The 18428-nt window shown below is 41.2% G+C and overlaps 1 protein-coding gene across 3 annotated transcripts in view; it reads left to right on the forward strand.

The window, feature by feature from the left end:
- The window catches only part of NLGN3 (neuroligin 3), a 146776-nt gene extending 135530 nt beyond the window's left edge, over window positions 1-11246 (forward strand). For 2 of the 3 annotated variants that reach the window (XM_066580888.1, XM_066580889.1), the window contains exons 3-6: window positions 1922-2071; window positions 4714-4899; window positions 7620-8409; window positions 8691-11246. In XM_066580888.1, coding sequence (XP_066436985.1) covers window positions 1922-2071; window positions 4714-4899; window positions 7620-8409; window positions 8691-9537 — 1973 coding nt within the window. In that variant the 3' untranslated portion in view covers window positions 9538-11246. Of the gene's footprint in view, window positions 1-689; window positions 750-1921; window positions 2072-4713; window positions 4900-7619; window positions 8410-8690 lie in introns of all 3 variants that reach the window. The other variant, XM_066580891.1, reaches the window with a different exon arrangement.
- The last annotated feature ends 7182 nt before the right edge of the window (window positions 11247-18428 follow it).

Genomic DNA, 18428 nt, shown 5'->3' on the forward strand with positions numbered 1-18428 from the left:
ACCCCTTTAGCACAACATAAATCAATATTGCAAATTACAAACAGGCTCCATGTTATATGTATAAAGAGAATTACCAGTAAAACAATGTATTCGAGGGCACCCTATAAACAAAAATGTAGAAATACTGGGGGCAGCTATAATTTCCAGCATATAACCCATGGTTCCTTTAATCATAACCGTGACCTACTATATCTGTCAATTAAATACAGCACACTACAATAGATCCAACCCTTTTAGCATTGCCATATCTGATTTATGGAACCATTACAACCAAGGAAGGTATTTGTAAAAAAAAACTGTTTTTGTGAGCTGTTGGCTATAGGATCTTGCAAACCACCCATATTAAATAGTGCAGCTAGGGGTAAGCACATTTCACTTCTTCTACACTTGGTTGCAAATAAAAAAATCTGCTTTGAAGACATCAGGTTGTTATTGTTAAAATAATGACTTGATATCATCAACACTGTTGACCTATCCCATAAAATGCCCTTGTGTAGTTTCTGCAGAACCCACCCCCGAGGGTATTGCAGTGTAAAGGTCTGACCTTTCTATGTAAATGAACCCCTCATTCTGAGAACTGTCCTACGACCCCAGGGTAAGAGCTCTTATTCTTTACGCTCTAGACCTGTTATCTCTTGAATTCTCTTGTTTGTTTCTGTTTGTTCGGCTCGGTCTCCTGCTCTGCTCAGGACCCAGCGCTAAGAAACAGGGGGAAGAGGTATCGGATAATGACGAAGACGAGGAAGGAGGTATTTGCTGGCTGAGGCTGATGCATGGAACTTGTTATCATCATACTTTCCTTCCATCACTCCCTCCCTTTCTTTCATCCATTAGAAAAATATGTCAACAGGGTATTCATGTACTTTTTTATGCACTGCTCATCTTTTAAACTTCACATCTACCCCAATTCCTCCATGACTCCTGGTTTCTATTTTTACTGAGTCCATTTGTCAAGTCAAATTTGCACCTGTTCTTTCTAGCATTTTTTTTTCTGATCCACTTAAGAATGTTTTTGCCTTGGTAAGATTGCAGGGTTATTAGCGTGTTAGTTAAGAGTACTGAAGCATAGGTTACAATAGCCGATGCGCTGGGTGGGGGGGGGCCAGTAAGGTGACTCAAGCGGTTACAAGTTAAGAATGTAATCTGTTTGGAGAGCTGGCGATGAATACGTGCGGGGATAGACAGTTTATTGAACTTACCACTCTCACACCCTCCTTTTCTTTTGCATTCATTGCCAATTACCAAATCCTTATTTTTGGTTGTGATCCTTGTGAGTGAGGAGTATGGTTATTGCATTCTCGGTTATTTAACCCTCTATACTCCTTCCTTGTAAAGATTACATATATCTTCTTTAGATTGAGCTGAGGTGACACATTCGCCTGCTGTAAAAACATGTTTTTCTATCGTCTGTCCGTGTTACTATATCCATATACTTTGCTTGATGTCCATGGCTTTCTCCTGTAAATAGGGCAGTGCCATGTTTCTTACTGGGGAATTCATTTCACAACCTTGTTGTGATCTCCTTTCACAGGACTGCGCTTATCCCACTGAGCTCCTATCAATCTCACAATGATTAGATATCATATGGGTCCCAGTCCTGAGAAAGTGCTTGTTTAGTCTTTGGCATGAAATGCATGCTTTCTTTGCTTCTGCATTTAATGCTGTGGAAGGTGACGGTAGCGCTGCAGGGGCTACTCCCAGTAACGGTAGCGCTGCAGGGGCTACTCCCTTGTGTGTGTTGGACTGATGAGTCTCTACTACATTCCCCTTTATGTTTTGTCTTCTGTATGTGAAATGAGGCTGTTGTAGTGTTCTTTGTTTCTTCGGAGTGAATGCATTTGCTAATCTGATATATATATTTTTTGTACTAACTCAGTAACTTGCTTAGGCTCCATTTTTTTTTTATTTCTCCTTTTTATAGATATCCGTGATACGGGAGCCAAACCAGTCATGGTCTACATCCATGGAGGATCGTACATGGAGGGCAGCGGAAATATGATTGACGGAAGTGTACTGGCAAGCTACGGCAACGTGATAGTGATCACTTTAAACTATCGTGTGGGAGTTCTGGGTTGGTGACTATATTCAAAAGTATTCTTCTCATCATCATCGCTTCTCTGTATCGTTTGTTTGCCTTCCATTATTTGCTTTTGTCTTTACCCTCTTTCACAATATGCCGTTGGCTTTTATGCATATGTAATTGTTGAATAAAATACAATAATTAATAAGTCCATTTATTTGTCATCCGCAGGGCTCCATCAAAGATAATGGGTTCCCTGAAGCATTTTATATTAAAATTATGAGTTAGCGTTGGGGAGCTCATTTCATTAATTGACTGCCCCCTCCTAGCTTATTTATTACTTCGCTCCCTGGTTTTTCAAAATTACATGCTATTTTTACACTTGCAAGTTGTAAGGTGTCAAGTTATAATTCTGTAATGTACGGCAAAAGGCTCGCAGTAAACTGCTCAACTTCTAATTATGTGTCTTTTACTGGATACCATTCTGCAAAAATAATGATGGTTGATTTTGCCTTTAGGTTACTAATAAAGTTTCGGATTTACAAAGTGTGACGATATGTTTATATTCTAGCTGCCATTTTTTTTATTACACCCCATATTGTATACGTTTCCTTTTTCGCTAACAGTCCCCTGCTGCCAGAGGAGTCTGCAGTTGCACATTTACCCGTGCCGCTGCTGGAAGAGCGAGTCAGGTGTCATAGACAGCCTACCATGAAGGCGGATATGTGTATCATCTCTTCCCGATAGCTCAATTCACAACAATACTTGCTTTATTTGTCCACATAATCATGTGATAAATCTGGTGATCATTGGCTGCCCAGTAGGAGCTTTTTGGGTTGCCTTCACACAGCCAGGAAATTTTACAGAATTTCCGTAGCGGAATCGCTGTGGAAATTCCGCAGCATTTACAGTACAAGCCATGTGGAGGGGATTTAAAAAATCTCGTTTGCAAAAAAAATACCCCTTTAACCCCTTGAGTGGCAGGTTTCCTACCACCCTGTCGTGCCCACCAGGGCAGGTTTTTTAAAATGGTCTAATCATTGAATTTCAACTAGTTTTGCAGTTGCGTCTCAAGAGCCATAACTTTTTCATTTTTCCATTGACATGGCCATATAAGGGCTTGTTTTTTGCGGGACAAGTTGTGAGTTTTTAAACAGGGGGGAGGAAAAAAAGAAATGGGGAAAAAAGAAAAAAGGGGCCATGTCATGAAGGGGTTAAATAATGTATTAACTTCCTTCTCTGGGTCATTACGACGCACACGGATACCACATGTGTGATTGTATTTTTGATTTTTTACAAAGTAAAGGGAGACAAGTGTTTTTTTTATTTTTTTAATAATTTTTAACCTTTTTTTTTTACATTTTTTTAAATTTTTTTTTTTTTGTCCCTTTAGGGGACTTCCACAGGGACCCATCAGGACCCCTGATCACATTCCAGGGGTCCGATGGTGACAGCCCTTTACATGCTGCAGTGACAGCCCTTTACATGCTGCAGTCACATAGACTGCAGCATGTAAAGGGTTAACACAGCAGAGATCGGAGGTTTTCTCCGATCTCTGCTGTAAGAGCTAGTACCTAGCTGTCCTCTGACAGCTAACAACCAGCTCTCCCTGCCACAGAGACCATCGGCTTGCTTCTGACAAGCTGATGGTCTCTATGGCAACCTGTAAACAAAGCAGGACATTGCCGACATGTCGGCAATATCTTCTGCTGGTTTTTCAAAGCCCTTGCACTGCTCTGTGTGGGTCTGTGCAGGCAGAGCACACTGTCACAGCTTGTGGCATTGTGCTCTGCAGCTCCCATAGTGATACATAGCCCGGAAACCTTCCGGGCTATGTTGCTATGAGCAGTGGAGCTCGTCCCGGAAAATTTCCGGGCGTGCCACTCAAGGGGTTAAGGTTCGTTCACATGCAGTAGATTTGTTACAGAAATGTCTGCTACTTGACAAATCTGTCCGACATCTCTCAATCAGGTTTGTTAAAATCACATACATATACTGCAGAAACGCTGCTAAGGGCTCGTTTATATTGGCATTAGGCTCGGTTAAGCATTTCCGTTTACCTGTTCCGTTTTTCAAAAACGGAAATGAAAAGGAGCAGAAATAAAAGGAAAATTATCAGTTTTTTAGGAAAACCCATTGAAATCAATGGGGAACAAAACGTTTAATTAATTTTTTTATTTCTGTTTCTCTGCTCCTCAACAGATGATGCTTAACTGAGCCTAACGCCAATGTGAACAAAACCTTAGATGCAGGAATTTTTGCAACCCGTATGCAATGTGTTAGGGCCCTTTCACGTGGGCAGAATATTTGCGCCAGGACACACAGCAAGACGCAGATCTACAGAATTCCGCACAAACATCGACAGGTCTAACTGCAGATTGTGATGCAGAATTGCAGGCAGATTTATGTCTCTTTCAATTCAGCTTCCAAATCCACAGGTAGCCTGTGGATTTTGGTGCTGAATTTACTGAAGCTTGCAATGCGTTTGGCAAACTAATCAGAATCCTAGAATGGTAGAGTTGGAAGGGACCTCCAGGGTCATCGGAACCTACCCCCTCGCTCAGTGCCCATGTGAAAATGCCCTTCTAAGGCCTAGATCTGCTCCACAATGTTCGCAGATGAATCAGTGAATGGAAACATTTATATCCAGAGTATGTTCTTATTTACTAACCACAGGGTATTCATCTTCATAGGATTCTTGAGTACTGGAGATCAAGCAGCTAAAGGAAATTATGGACTTCTTGATCAAATTCAGGCACTCCGTTGGGTGAGCGAAAATGTGGCATTTTTTGGAGGTGACCCTCGCAGGATCACGGTGTTTGGCTCAGGCATCGGAGCCTCTTGCGTCAGTCTCCTCACCCTTTCTCATCACTCTGAAGGTATACTGGACTAGCTTTGATGTTTGTCTAGACTTTACAGCAGGACCCCAGTGTGATTATTTCACAGTAGTATGGTTAATATTTGTATCTCCTGTTTACTTTTCGAACACCATCCAGTAACCACCTCATTATACCATTGCTTCATGGTCATGATGTAACTCCATGTCTGTATGTCTGTTCCACAACATTGAAGGGCTTTGGATCATCTGACATTATTCCATGACTCCATCACCAGATGTCTATCTTTGGGGGCCAACATTAAAGGTACTGAAATTACTGAAAATAGAGCAGCCTTTTATTCTGTATACCATTCCATGTTCTCGTTTCCTTGAACATTCTTACATCTTACTTTTGTACTTACATTACTTACCTTTTGCTTTATTCTTCCAACTATTTTTACTCCTCTTATGATCTTGAAGGGGTTGTAGAGGATTAGAAAAACATGGTTTCTTTCTTCCATTAACAGTGCTACTCGTGTCCATGGCTTATATATCTGGTATTTCAACTCAAGTTTAGTCTAGGCGCACAGTAGTGATTAAAAAAAGTATTTTTTATGTTTGCAAAAACCAGTCGAACCTCCACCCGTGTGTCGCTTCTGTACTCAGTTCGTATTCTATCCATGGTTACGTTTTTTTACTCTGTATACCATCCCTCTTTCACATCTGCAAATAAAAACTTAAACAAGCGCAATTCTTTTTTTCTGCATCTTTATAAAAAAACGGACAGCACACGAACTGCATAGAAACTGCACATTGATGACATCGGTGTGCTGTCCATTTTTTTTCTATCCCCATTGATTTAAATGGGTGAGTCTCATCCATAAAATGGATCAGAATAGTGCGTGCCATGAGATTTTTCACGCAGTCCCTAGCTGGCTGAAAAAATTTGCTAGTTTGTTTTGCCACATTGAATAATCTGGATGTGCATGCTGTCCGTATGTAGTCAATTTTTTAAACACACAGATGAAAAAAATGCGAGTGTGACGGAGGCCTTATTGAAGTGAATGACGCTGAGCTTCAGTATCACATATAACTAGAGATGAGCGAGTGTACTCGCTAAGGCAAACTACTCGAGCGAGTAGTGCCTTATTCGAGTACCTGCCTGCTCGTCTCTAAAGATTCGGGTGTCGGCGGGCGGCGGGGAGTGGTGGGGGAGAGTGGGGAGGAACGGAGGGGAGATCTCTCTCTCCCTCTCTTTCCCCTGCTCACCGCCGTAACTCACCGCTCACCCGCACCGGCAGACGAATCTTTAGAGACAAGCGGGCAGGTACTCGAATAAGGCACTACTCGCTCGAGTAGTTTGCCTTAGCGAGTACGCTCGCTCATCTCTACATATAACCTGTGAACAGGAGTGGCACAGATTTTTGAAAGTAGCCATGTTTTTTCAATCCTGTACAACTTTAAAGCGACTCTCTGATTCCAGGACAATATTTTGTCCAGGGACCAGACAGGGGATTATATTACCTGCAATTCGTCCTCTGCATCATTGCCATATGGATCCGCTGATTTTCGCTCGTCCAACACATTCTTCTACTACCTAATGCACACTGTGCATCGGTAGTCTGAGGCACTTTGTGCTGCTCTCTGATTGGCTAGCACTTACCTTTTGAGCAGTGCTGGCCAATCAGAGAGCAGGTGTAGTACACTGGTAGTCCAACACACTACCAAAGCACAGTGAGAATTAGGCAGTCAGAAGATTGTGGCAGCCATCTTGAATAAGCAAGAACGGGACGCGGAAGCAGTGGATCAAGAGCGCAGAGGACTAACATCAGGTAATATAACTCTACCTGCAGAACTGGAAGGTTGCTTTAAAAGAACACTTCAGGTAAAACTGACATTGATTCAAAGGGCAATGAATGCACTGACCCCTTCAGGGCCGGCACTAGGCATAACACAGTGTACTAATTTTGCACGGAGTGTTCCTTTGATTAATTAAAATTATGACATCTTTGAAAGTACGCCTTTCATAAAAAATTATGAATTTCACAAATGTCTGCACATGTCTGTAGAATTGTAAATCTCCCATACCTCCCTTTCCATTTTGACAACTGACCTAGTTAATTTTTTGACAGCCTATTGTTTAAAGACTATTAACCGACTATGCGCTGCGGTAAAATGCAGTTACAATCTGTGTTCAGATGAGGATAGTAAATCTTACATACCAATATATGGGAGAAATCTATGAAATGACTCCCTTAAGGACTTATGGAGCATAGTTCGGAAGTGTAGCTACGATTTAAATTACTTTTGTGACACTATGTTCTTAAGTATTGTGGCTACTATTTATATGAAATATTCCTGTTATCGCCAATATCGTATCTTCCATTTTTTTTAACCTTTGTGCTCTTTTTTTTAATTCTCCCTCCTTTGCTCTTCTCTGCTTCCACTCATGTCTCTACATCTACCCTCCTTAGAAAGATCCTCTTGTGTTGTGTTTCTTCCCTGGCACACACTGAGACCAGCTGGGCAGGAAGTTGGGCTGCTGATCTCTTTATATATGTGTCTGTATTTCTGCCTCACAGTGTCTGATGCTGAGATGAAAACCAGAAACACCCACTTCAAAGGCAGTACTGTATGCTCTACTGTACTAAGATTATATCAGTGATTGTAGATGGATATAGAGATGTTCATTTTATAAGAAAATTGAAATGACATCCTTTGATTGGAAATTGTACCATGTTACATACAATAGTTTCATGAGTTTATCTGGTTTCTTGACAGGTCTGTTTCAGAGAGCGATCATACAGAGTGGTTCAGCTCTTTCCAGCTGGGCAGTTAATTATCAGCCTGTAAAGTATACACGATTGCTTGCGGAGAAAGTGGGTTGTAATGTGCTAGACACTGTGGACATGGTTGACTGCCTTCGCCAGAAAAATGCCAAAGAGTTGGTGGAGCAAGATATCCAACCAGCCCGGTATCATGTAGCCTTTGGTCCAGTTATTGATGGAGACGTAATTCCAGATGACCCTGAGATTCTCATGGAACAAGGAGAATTTCTCAACTATGATATAATGTTAGGGGTCAACCAAGGCGAAGGACTCAAGTTTGTGGAGAATGTGGTAGATGCAGAAGATGGCGTTTCTGGGAGTGATTTTGATTACTCCGTGTCAAACTTTGTGGATAACCTATATGGATACCCAGAAGGCAAAGACACACTTCGTGAGACCATCAAGTTCATGTACACAGATTGGGCAGACCGAGATAATCCTGAGACTCGTCGAAAGACACTTGTTGCTTTGTTCACTGATCACCAGTGGGTAGAGCCATCTGTAGTAACTGCTGATTTACATGCCCGTTATGGCTCACCAACTTATTTTTATGCCTTCTACCATCACTGCCAGAGCCTGATGAAGCCAGCATGGTCTGATGCAGCCCACGGGGATGAGGTGCCCTATGTATTTGGTGTCCCTATGGTGGGTCCAACAGATTTGTTTCCCTGTAATTTCTCCAAGAATGATGTGATGTTAAGTGCGGTGGTCATGACTTACTGGACCAACTTTGCCAAAACAGGGTAAGGAATTAAAGCAACAGTTCTTTTGTCTTTCTGTTATGAACTAAAAAATGGACTTAGACATGTCATTAAAGTCTGGTCAGTGGAGTATTGCCTCCAGAGAGCACTTGGGGGTTTACATAACTGCTGGCGGTCCTAGTGATAATCTAATTGACATGACTTTGGGTGTTTTAAGTCATAAGTACAAAATCTGTGGTTATACTTTGTCTTTTCTATGACATTTTAGACAACTTTATATTAAACAGATTTAGCCACTTAAAACTGTAAATTTTCTTTTCCAGGGACCCCAACAAGCCTGTTCCACAAGACACCAAGTTTATCCACACGAAAGCAAACCGTTTTGAGGAAGTGGCATGGTCTAAATACAATCCACGGGATCAACTCTATCTACACATTGGCTTGAAACCACGAGTTCGTGATCATTACCGTGCTACCAAAGTGGCATTTTGGAAACATCTGGTTCCACACTTATACAATCTACATGATATGTTTCATTATACTTCAACTACCACCAAGGTGCCACCATCTGATACTACCCAGAATTCACATATCACTCGCCGGCCCAAAGTTTGGGATACTAAACGACCAGCTATTTCACCCACACTTAATGGTCCCTCTTCCAAATGGAACCCAGACCTGGATCCAGTGGACCCGGTTGTGATACAGGATCCAAGGGACTATTCTACTGAACTTAGTGTCACTATTGCAGTGGGAGCCTCTCTTTTGTTTCTTAATGTGCTGGCTTTTGCCGCACTGTACTACCGTAATGATAAACGTCGTCAAGACACACAACGGCAGCCTAGTCCACAGCGTGCCTCAGCCACGCGGGATCCAACACACAGCCCTGTACCTCCTGAGGAACTCAATTCTCTACAGATAAATGCTGGACATCCTGATTGTGAGGGTGGAGGGGTCTCCAGCCATGATAACCTGCGTATGGCCACTCTTCCTGACTACACTCTTACCTTACGTCGTTCTCCAGACGATATTCCACTCATGACACCTAACACCATCACCATGATTCCAAATTCTCTGGTGGGACTGCAAAGCCTTCATCCATACAACACATTTTCTGCAGGCTTCAACAGCACTGGCCTCCCCCACTCACACTCCACCACTAGAGTATAGCACCCCACCATGTTACACTTCCTCCTTGCCTGGACATTAGATCTATATGAAGTGTCTGAGGCAAGGGAGAAGTTGTTGAAATGACACATTCCATACCCCCAAAGAGGAAGGGGGACCGGTGTGGGGCTCTGCTTCTATGATGATGGAAAGGGTCTGTTCAGCTAAGACCCATCAAGAACACACTTCTTCTGTGTTCTTGTTTTCTAAAGTGCTTTTACCCTTGTGGAGGCACACAAAGAGTTAAGGAAGCTTAGCTGAGGAATGGATTTGACCTTACAGATAATGGTCTGCAACTAAGAATATGTATAAGGAGGAGCAGGAGATTGTGAGTGAAGAAGAGGCAGGAGGGAGACAAGTCTAATGTATTTTCCTTTCCCTTCCCAGAAGTGTATTATAAAGCTATACCAGCTTTGAAACTGGAAAAACAGTATAGAAAAAGCTGCTGCAGAAGAAATGTCTTCTTTACTAGCCTAAATACGACATAACTCAAATTTCCAAAAATAAAATATTCTAAAATAAAGCAGAAAGAAAATACAATTTGTTGCAAAATCAATGAACCATGCTCATAGGCCTAATTTTCTTACCTCCCTCAGCTCTATCCCAAATGTGTGCCAAATTCTTATACCAGCTGTGGAATGGGGTTGAAAATCTCCCCACTTTCTATACTACCTTAATCTCCCAGTGCCAAATATAGAAAGCCAGCCATCTTTAAAAGATTGCAATCATTGGTCTCTACTCCGTGCTTAGGCAGTTTCTCTAGTTATTGAACTTCAAGTCCTAGCAAATTCATCCAGTCATTAGTTGTGTAGGTTCCAAATGTTGTACCACTGAATGAAACCTTCGACATTGGTATACTAACTTTGGTTTTAAACCACTTTCGAAACAATCTTAAGTGTGCCAAATTCCACCTTCCAACTTTTTCTTCAGTGGCGGCTCTAGCGAGACATTAGTTTGGTGAGATAGCCTGTCATTCTGAGTTTGGGTAAATCCTTTAAGAAGAGACTTATTTTGTTATTCTCTTTATTACATTTTATTCCTAGATGTGAATGAGGACTAGAAGTAAAGCGATTTCTCCTGACCTTATGTATCATGAAAGACAATATGAGGGGTTTGGTTTAAAATCCCACTGGAAGAGATGTGTACAAAATATTGACTGTTTGGATTTCGACTCATTGAGTTAGAGCTTAATATGTATCAGAAATCTTCAAATGTTGGGTGTATACATTGACTGACATGGCAGCAGACACCTTATACTATTTTTACATAAAAATAGGTATTTCATACACCAAGTTTCCCACCTCTGCCTCCTTGAGTATGTTTGTAAATGGATGTAGAACAAATTGTTTGTGCATGTATGTGGGTATATGTATGAGTATATACCTGTGCATGTGTGTGCGTATATGTATAGACATATATATATATAAGCATACACAGGAACACTAACAAACTGTTGTACATATGAATACTCACATAGATGTTTGCTCCCCCTCCCACTTCTTCCTCCAACTGGGATCCAACGCCTTTTCAGCTTTTCTACCATTTGCCATGATTTTTGGACATGGGTTTTGTGACATGGAGGGATGCCATGGGTTCAAGTGACAGTTTTGTGACACAGAGGGGCACCTGGGGTCAGTATTTATAGAATGTATTTATACTGTATCACAGGAGAGTAGAAAACGTATTCCAAATAAAGAAAACTCATATTTTTATATGCTGGTGGATTATTTGTAAAGGTTTGGAAGAATCACTGAAAAATATTCAAAAATATCTGTAGAGCATGCTCAACAGAGGCCTGTGCTAAGCAGTACAGCAGTATCATGACCCACAATAGACGTTGAAGTACTTCCTACACTGCATTCTGCTCTCCTGTAATGGCCGGCATAGACTTTGGCTGAAGGCTAGAAGAGGACAGGCGGACTATCTCGGGAATGGTGCAGTTCAGGTAAACTAAGTTTTTTGGACACTTGGAAATACAGAATACAAGATGTTTTTGCTGGAGTTATTTAGGATGTTCCATAGATTGCAGAAAAGGTTGTAGATTTGCCTACTGATAATGATGGTTTATTAAAAAATTCTCATCTTTACAGCCTATTTTCCCCATTGAAATGATAGTACCATAGTGTGTAAAGCTGAAAAAAGACATATGTCCCTCTAGTTCAGCCAATTACTCCCAATGTTCATCCAGAGGAAGGCAAAAATTAAAACATGAGGCAGAAGCCAGTTTTCCTCATTTTAGTGGAAAAAAATCCTTACTGAATCCAATCTGGCAATCAGAATAAATCCATGGATCAACAAGCTTTCTGAAGTAATCAGTGACTATAACATGTAATCATGTGATATTATTACACTCAAGAATGACGTCCAGGCCCCTCAAACGCTTTTAGTGAGTTCACCATCACCACATCCTCAGACAGAGAGTTCCATAGTCTCACCGCTCTTACAGTAAAGAACCCCCTTCTATGTTGGTGTAGATACCTTCTTTCCTCTAGACGTAGAGGATGTCCCCTTGTTATAAATAGATGATGGGAGAGATCTCTGTATTGTCGCCTGATATATCCATACATAGTTATTAGGCTGCCCGTCGGCTGCCTTCCTACTGAACTAAATAACCCAAATTTTGATAACCTCTCTGGGTATTGTAGTCCGCCCATTCCATTTATTAACTTAGTTGCCTGCTCAAGCTTTGATATGTCCTTTTTGAATACCGGTGCCCAGAACTGTCCACAATATTCCATGTGTGGTCTGACCAGTGACTTGTAAAGAAGAGGAACAATGTTTGTTCTCGTCATCTGCCCCTAGACCTCTTTTGATGCACCCCATGATCCTATTTGCCGTGGCAGCAGCTGCCTGACACTGGTTGCTTTAGGTAAGCTTACAGTTAACTAAAATCCCCAAGTCCTTCTCCATGTCAGTGTTACCCAGTTGTTTCCCATTTAGTGTGTAATGGTGACATATATTTCCCTGCCCATGTGCAGAACTGTACATTTATCTGTGTTAAACCTCATTTGCCACTTTCTGCACAAGCCCCCAGTTTATCCTGATCCATATACTGGCCTCTCTTGTGTGTTATTTACTTTACATAGTTTTGTATCATCTGCAAGTATCAATATTTCACTCTACAATTCATCTACAACGTCGTTAATAAATATATTAAAAAGAATAGGACCCAATACCGACCCCTGTGGTACCCCACTAGTAACAGTGACCCAATCAAAGTAAGTACAATTAACAACCACCTTCTGCTTTCTTCACTGAGCCACTTACATACACACATTCTCAGCCAGACCAAGCATTCTCATTTTATATACCAACCTTTTTGTGACACAGTGTCCAATGCTTTGAAAAGTCCAGATGGACAAGATCCAATGACTCTCCCAGTCCAGTCTAGAATTTACCTCCTCGTTGAAACTGATCAGATTGGTTTGACAGGAGCGACCCTTCATAAACCCATGCTGATATGGAGTTATACAGCTATTTTTCTTGAGTTACTCCAGGATATCATCTGTTAGAAACCCTTCAAACATTTCATCCACAAAAGAAGTTAGACTTGCCAGCCTGTAGTTTCCAGGTTCATTTTTTGACCCCTTTTTGAATATTGACACCACATTTGCTATGCGCCATCCCAGTGGAACAGACCCCATTACTATAGAGTCCTTAAATAGAAGAAACAGTGGTCTGTCTATCACATTACTTAATTCCCTTAGAATCTGGGGCTGTATGCCACCAAAACCTGACGATTTGTGTATTTTAATTTTTTAAGTCAGCTTTGCACTTCTTCCTGGGTCAGACTGGTGAGATTTAAGGAAGAGTTTACTTTATCGCTCTGCATTTTACCTGACATTTAATTTTTCTGAGTGAATACACTGGCAAAAAACCTATTTAACAGATTTGCTTCCTACAATTTTTTGCTCATTACTTTTTAACAGCAATTTCCATTTTAATCTTTTTGCTATCTATATAGTTGAAGAACAGTTTAGGGTTAGTTTTTCTCTCTTCGGTAATGAGTCTGTCAGTTTCCATCTTTGCTGCTTTTATTTGCCTTTTACATACTTATTTTTTCTCCTTTTAGCTTGTTAATGTTTCTTCACTGCCTTCTTGTTTTGGTAGTTTACATATTTTCTCATCGTTTATTGACTTCTTTTACATCTTTATTGAGCCACACCGGTTTTCTCCTACTCCTACCCCTTTTACTCCTGTAAATACAGCAAGTATTTAAGATGCTTTTAAAAATTTTCCATTTATTATATGAACTCCTATTTTTTTTTGAGCATTTCTTTTTTATTCAAATTTTTCAACATAGTTACAAAGCATACTAATAAACAAAAAAGTAACCTTGTTATGATGATCCTGAAAGAATCTCTTTCAAAGAGGTTATAGTATGCAACTCGAAGATATTAAAAATTTGAAAATAGAAGAAAAACTAAATAATAATCTAAGGATTAAGCCATCGAACTAGTATATATAAATGAGCAGTTAGAGCTTATAAGATTGTGGCATATAGCAAAATTTACTTTGTATCTAAACTTCCCAATTTTTCATACATTTTTATTTGAGGCGCAAGAATGCATATATTCGAACCAGCCGTTGCTGTTTACAGCTCTAATTATATCATTTATAGAAAGTATAGAATTACCATTCCACAGTTGAGCGATGGAAATCCTGGTAGCTATTAGAATATGTAGCAAGGGGTACGAATATTGTAAGGTAATTGATCAGAGTCTAGATGTGGGAAAGCTATAGCTGGATTTGGGGTCATTTGTATACCGCATAAAGTGCACATTAATTGGAAAGTTTGGTTCCACAAACCCGAGATGCAGGGACTGTACTCTTGTTTTCGAGGACATTGTCTCAGTCGATTAACTTAAGGGCATCTCTAAGCTGATTGAACTTTGCATTCCTAAAGTGTAGTATTTTTATAGCTCCCCGATAAATCTTCGTATTGAAAGACAAGTGAAAATTTATTACATTATGGTCACTATTTCCCAGATGCCCCCCAACATGCACCACTGTTATTCTATTGGTTAATATTAAGTCCAAAATGACCGTCCCTCTAGTCTGGTCCTGTACAAGTTGGGTAAGGTAATTATCTATAGTTATTGACAGAAACTTGTTCCCTTTATGAGATCTGCAGGTTTTAGCTTTCCAGTTCATATCCGGATAGTCAAAATCTCCCATAATAATTAATTACCTAATTGATAGATTTCCGGTAGCTTCTGTTACATTTGCTGGTCTATAGAAAACTCCTTTGAGGATTTTATTATTGTTTTTCCCTCCTTGTATCTCTACCCATATAGGCTCCACATGTCCATCTCCGTCAAGTGTATCTTCCCATAATGTGAACTCCCATAGTGATAATTTATCAAACTATGAAAACTTTGTACTCGAGGTACAATCAGCCTTTCTTTCCCGCATTCCAGGATGTGTCCTATAAACTTATCCCAGGACTAGAATGCATCTTGTATAACTGCTTCTATCTTTATAGGCCGAGCTCCCACTACCCTAATTCTCTCTCATGCCACTATTTGAATTACTGTCTTGTGTCCATGACTGGTAGGTAGACTCTATGGTCCTTGAGACAAGAAGTGACATTTTACATATGCCAACAGGACAACATCATTTGGAGCAGAAGGAGTCAGCAAACGAGATTATGACTGCAATTATATCACATAACACGCTCTCCGTGTTCCATAAGTCACATGCTGTTTGGTCACCGAGCTTAGGTATATAAATTTTAGTCATGCTCAACAATTCCATGCAATTTACCACTGCCCGGTATTCGACCATCACCCAAATGCTTTTTGGTCACTATTGTAATACTAAACCTAAGGCTGGGCTCACACAACAATACCGTAAAAATCACAGCATTTTACTAACACAGAATCGTGTATCCCCACGTATTGTCGCGTATTGATCACATATACCTACGCATGTACAGCGTATTTTACGCATGCTGTCATACACTGGCTTCTCGCCTCCTTTCTTTTTCTTCCTTTCTTCTCATGTCTCCTAGCAGCATGTGTAAAAAACGCCTTACATACACAATGTAATTGCGTATGCTCTTTGTTCCGAGTGCACCCATTGAAAACAATAGGGCTGTACGCGCGTAATAAGCGGTAAAATAGAACATGCTGTGTTCTTTTTATGCTTATTATTCACAAATATTCACAAATATACGCAAATGTGATTGGATCAATGAAAATCGATGTACTTTCATTGACGCCATTCACCACGTATTTTGTGTGTGTAATACGCCATACAAATACGTTCGTGTGAGCCCGGCGTAATATGAAGACTAACTTAAAACGGCACTCTGGGATTGGATGCACAAAGATGGCCACACCGCTTTACCGACTACCTGATGCACACTGTGCGTTAGTAGTCTAAGGCCACCCTCACACGCAACGCTTTTTATAGCGTTTACCACGACCTTTGAAATGCCGCACTAAACACTGTACAACGCCTCTTTTAATTTCAATGGGGCTTCACAGAATAGCGTTTGCATGTGGTGATTTTCAATCGCTGTCTGCTCTATTTTCATACGTTTAAGCACTTTTAAAACAACTCGTCACCCATTACAATGATGGGATGCGTTAAAAAACGCTGCAGAACGTTGTACAGTGCGTGTGAGAGTGGCCTAAGACACTGCATGCTGTTCTAATTGGCAGTGCTGCTCACGTGGGCAGCATACAGTGTGTATTAGGTAGTCAATGAAGTGACGTGGCCATCTTTGTTCTTCCAGAACTAGGGGGTCGCTTCAAGTTGGCCATATACTGCAGATATCTGTCAGTTAAATGCTCACATTTGGGGACTAGGGTCACCCTCATACACATTATATGGTTGGCCAGGCCAGAAAAAATCAGTGACTTACGGCAAAAACACGGGCTAATTTGCTCGCCTCTTCAGAGCGTATTAGCGCATGAACCAGGGTTTGCTTTTTACACTATTCAAACTCCACGCTATTGCGAGTTTGAAAAATAAAATGGGAAGATAGGTCCTACCCTATCTTTCTTGGACGTAGAAAAACCACATGAGAGAAAGATAGGGCAAGCCCCATCTTTTCTTACCATAGTATTAACGCAGAGAATCCCACTAGTGAAAGCAAAACCATTGAAATCAGTGGTTTTGTTTTGTCCAGTTATGCGGCTGTGATTTTCATGGCCGCATAACGGGACTAAAACACTTCCATCTGTTTAAGCCCTCAGACCAATTGTCATCTACGAGCTCGTTTACACAAGTGTGTTTGTGCTGCATATTACGTACACAATTTTGGGGCATGTAATACACAGTGAATAGAACCCATTGATTACAATGAGTTTGTCCAACATTAATGCAATTTTGTGTGTTTTTAGTCGTGCATATATGCAGTGTATTTATGTGACCGAAATGCGCTTATGCCCGTGTGATCTGGCCCTAATGCACATTGCACAGGGCAATGGCAAGGAGTGGATGAATGTAACTTTACACAGCAAAGCAGATTGGCTAGCCATTCAAGGTCAGTAGAAAGCCATTTGTCATCACCTTCTGGGGTTCTGTAATGATGATGTCTATAAATTACCCCGCAAAAACAGTCTGCCAAAAAAACGGCACAATATGTCGTTACCCTAAGGGCTCAGTCAGACTGGCGTTTTTTCGCGTGATTTGCGCATGCGCATGCATCCGGTAATTTTATAAAACCATTGCTTTGCAATGGTATCGGACACATGAGCGCTTTTTATGCGCTCGTCCGATAAATTATAGAACAGAAATCGCAGATCGCACCTATCTGCGATCTGCGATTCCTGTTCTCTTCTCTATATGCGCTCAATGGGGCCGGCGGCAGCAGTGCCAACCCCATTGAGAACATATAGTAGACAAATCATTCTCCTCTGCCACAGCTGTAACAGCTGTGGCAGAAAAGAATGATGTTTGCCCATTGAATGCAATGGAGCCGGCAATACAGCCGGCTCCATTGAAAGCAATGGGCTGCCGGCGAGCGCAGGATGAATTTTCGTGAAGGGCTTAAAAATATAAGCTCTTCCCTGCAATTCATCCAGAAATGTATAAAAACAAAAAAAAAATATTTACTCACCTGGTCCCGGCAGACGGAGTTCAGCCGCGGCCGGCGGCAGTTCTCCTGAACTGCTCTCTGTAGTATTCAGCAGCCAGGGATTTAAAATCCCCGCCTGATTAATGAGCTGCCTCTGATTGGTCACAGCCTGACCAATCAGAGGCAGCTCTCACTCACACCCATTCATGAATGGGTGAGTGAGTGCTGCCTCTGATTGGCTCAGCGCTCCAGGAAGCACTGGCTCTGATTGGTTCTCAAGCACCGCGGCTAAGCCAATCAATGCAACGCTCAATCAACCAATCACAGCCATTGCATGTTAGGTAATGTATTGTTTGGTTGGTTGTTTTTTTTAATGCAGCTCTGGATTATTTTCAGGGTAGGGTTTATATTTCAAGCCCCCCGAAAATCCCGGCAAGAGCAATCATCAATGAGCTTAGGGCCAAATAGATGGTCCCATTTGGAGGCGCACTCTAAGTTAGCCCCCACACTGCTGGAAGAAGGGGAGTACTGATGTCTCTGAGTCATAGTACACTACTAGAAAACGCTGCTTGAAACCCCACACTGACAACAAAGTGAGGGATGTGACCTGCAAGTCCCCCCAACTCTGACTCTTGTGACCATTGAACTGTGAGGGCCGAATCTGTGTACTGAACTTGTAGTTTATTAAATAAAGTTTGGGCGCATAATTGGACTGTTATCATTTGGTTTCAATCTGCGCTACCCCTCACCTCATAAGGCAAATTCATGTTGGAGGAACATGGGAGCAAATGTTTTCCAGAGAACAAATGACCTTACTCCCCTATCCTACAGGCTGCTGCCCATATTCCCACCCCAGCTGGCTCAC

Source organism: Eleutherodactylus coqui, chromosome 10 (genome assembly GCF_035609145.1).
Source record: "Eleutherodactylus coqui strain aEleCoq1 chromosome 10, aEleCoq1.hap1, whole genome shotgun sequence".
Classification (NCBI taxonomy): Eukaryota; Metazoa; Chordata; class Amphibia; order Anura; family Eleutherodactylidae; genus Eleutherodactylus; species Eleutherodactylus coqui.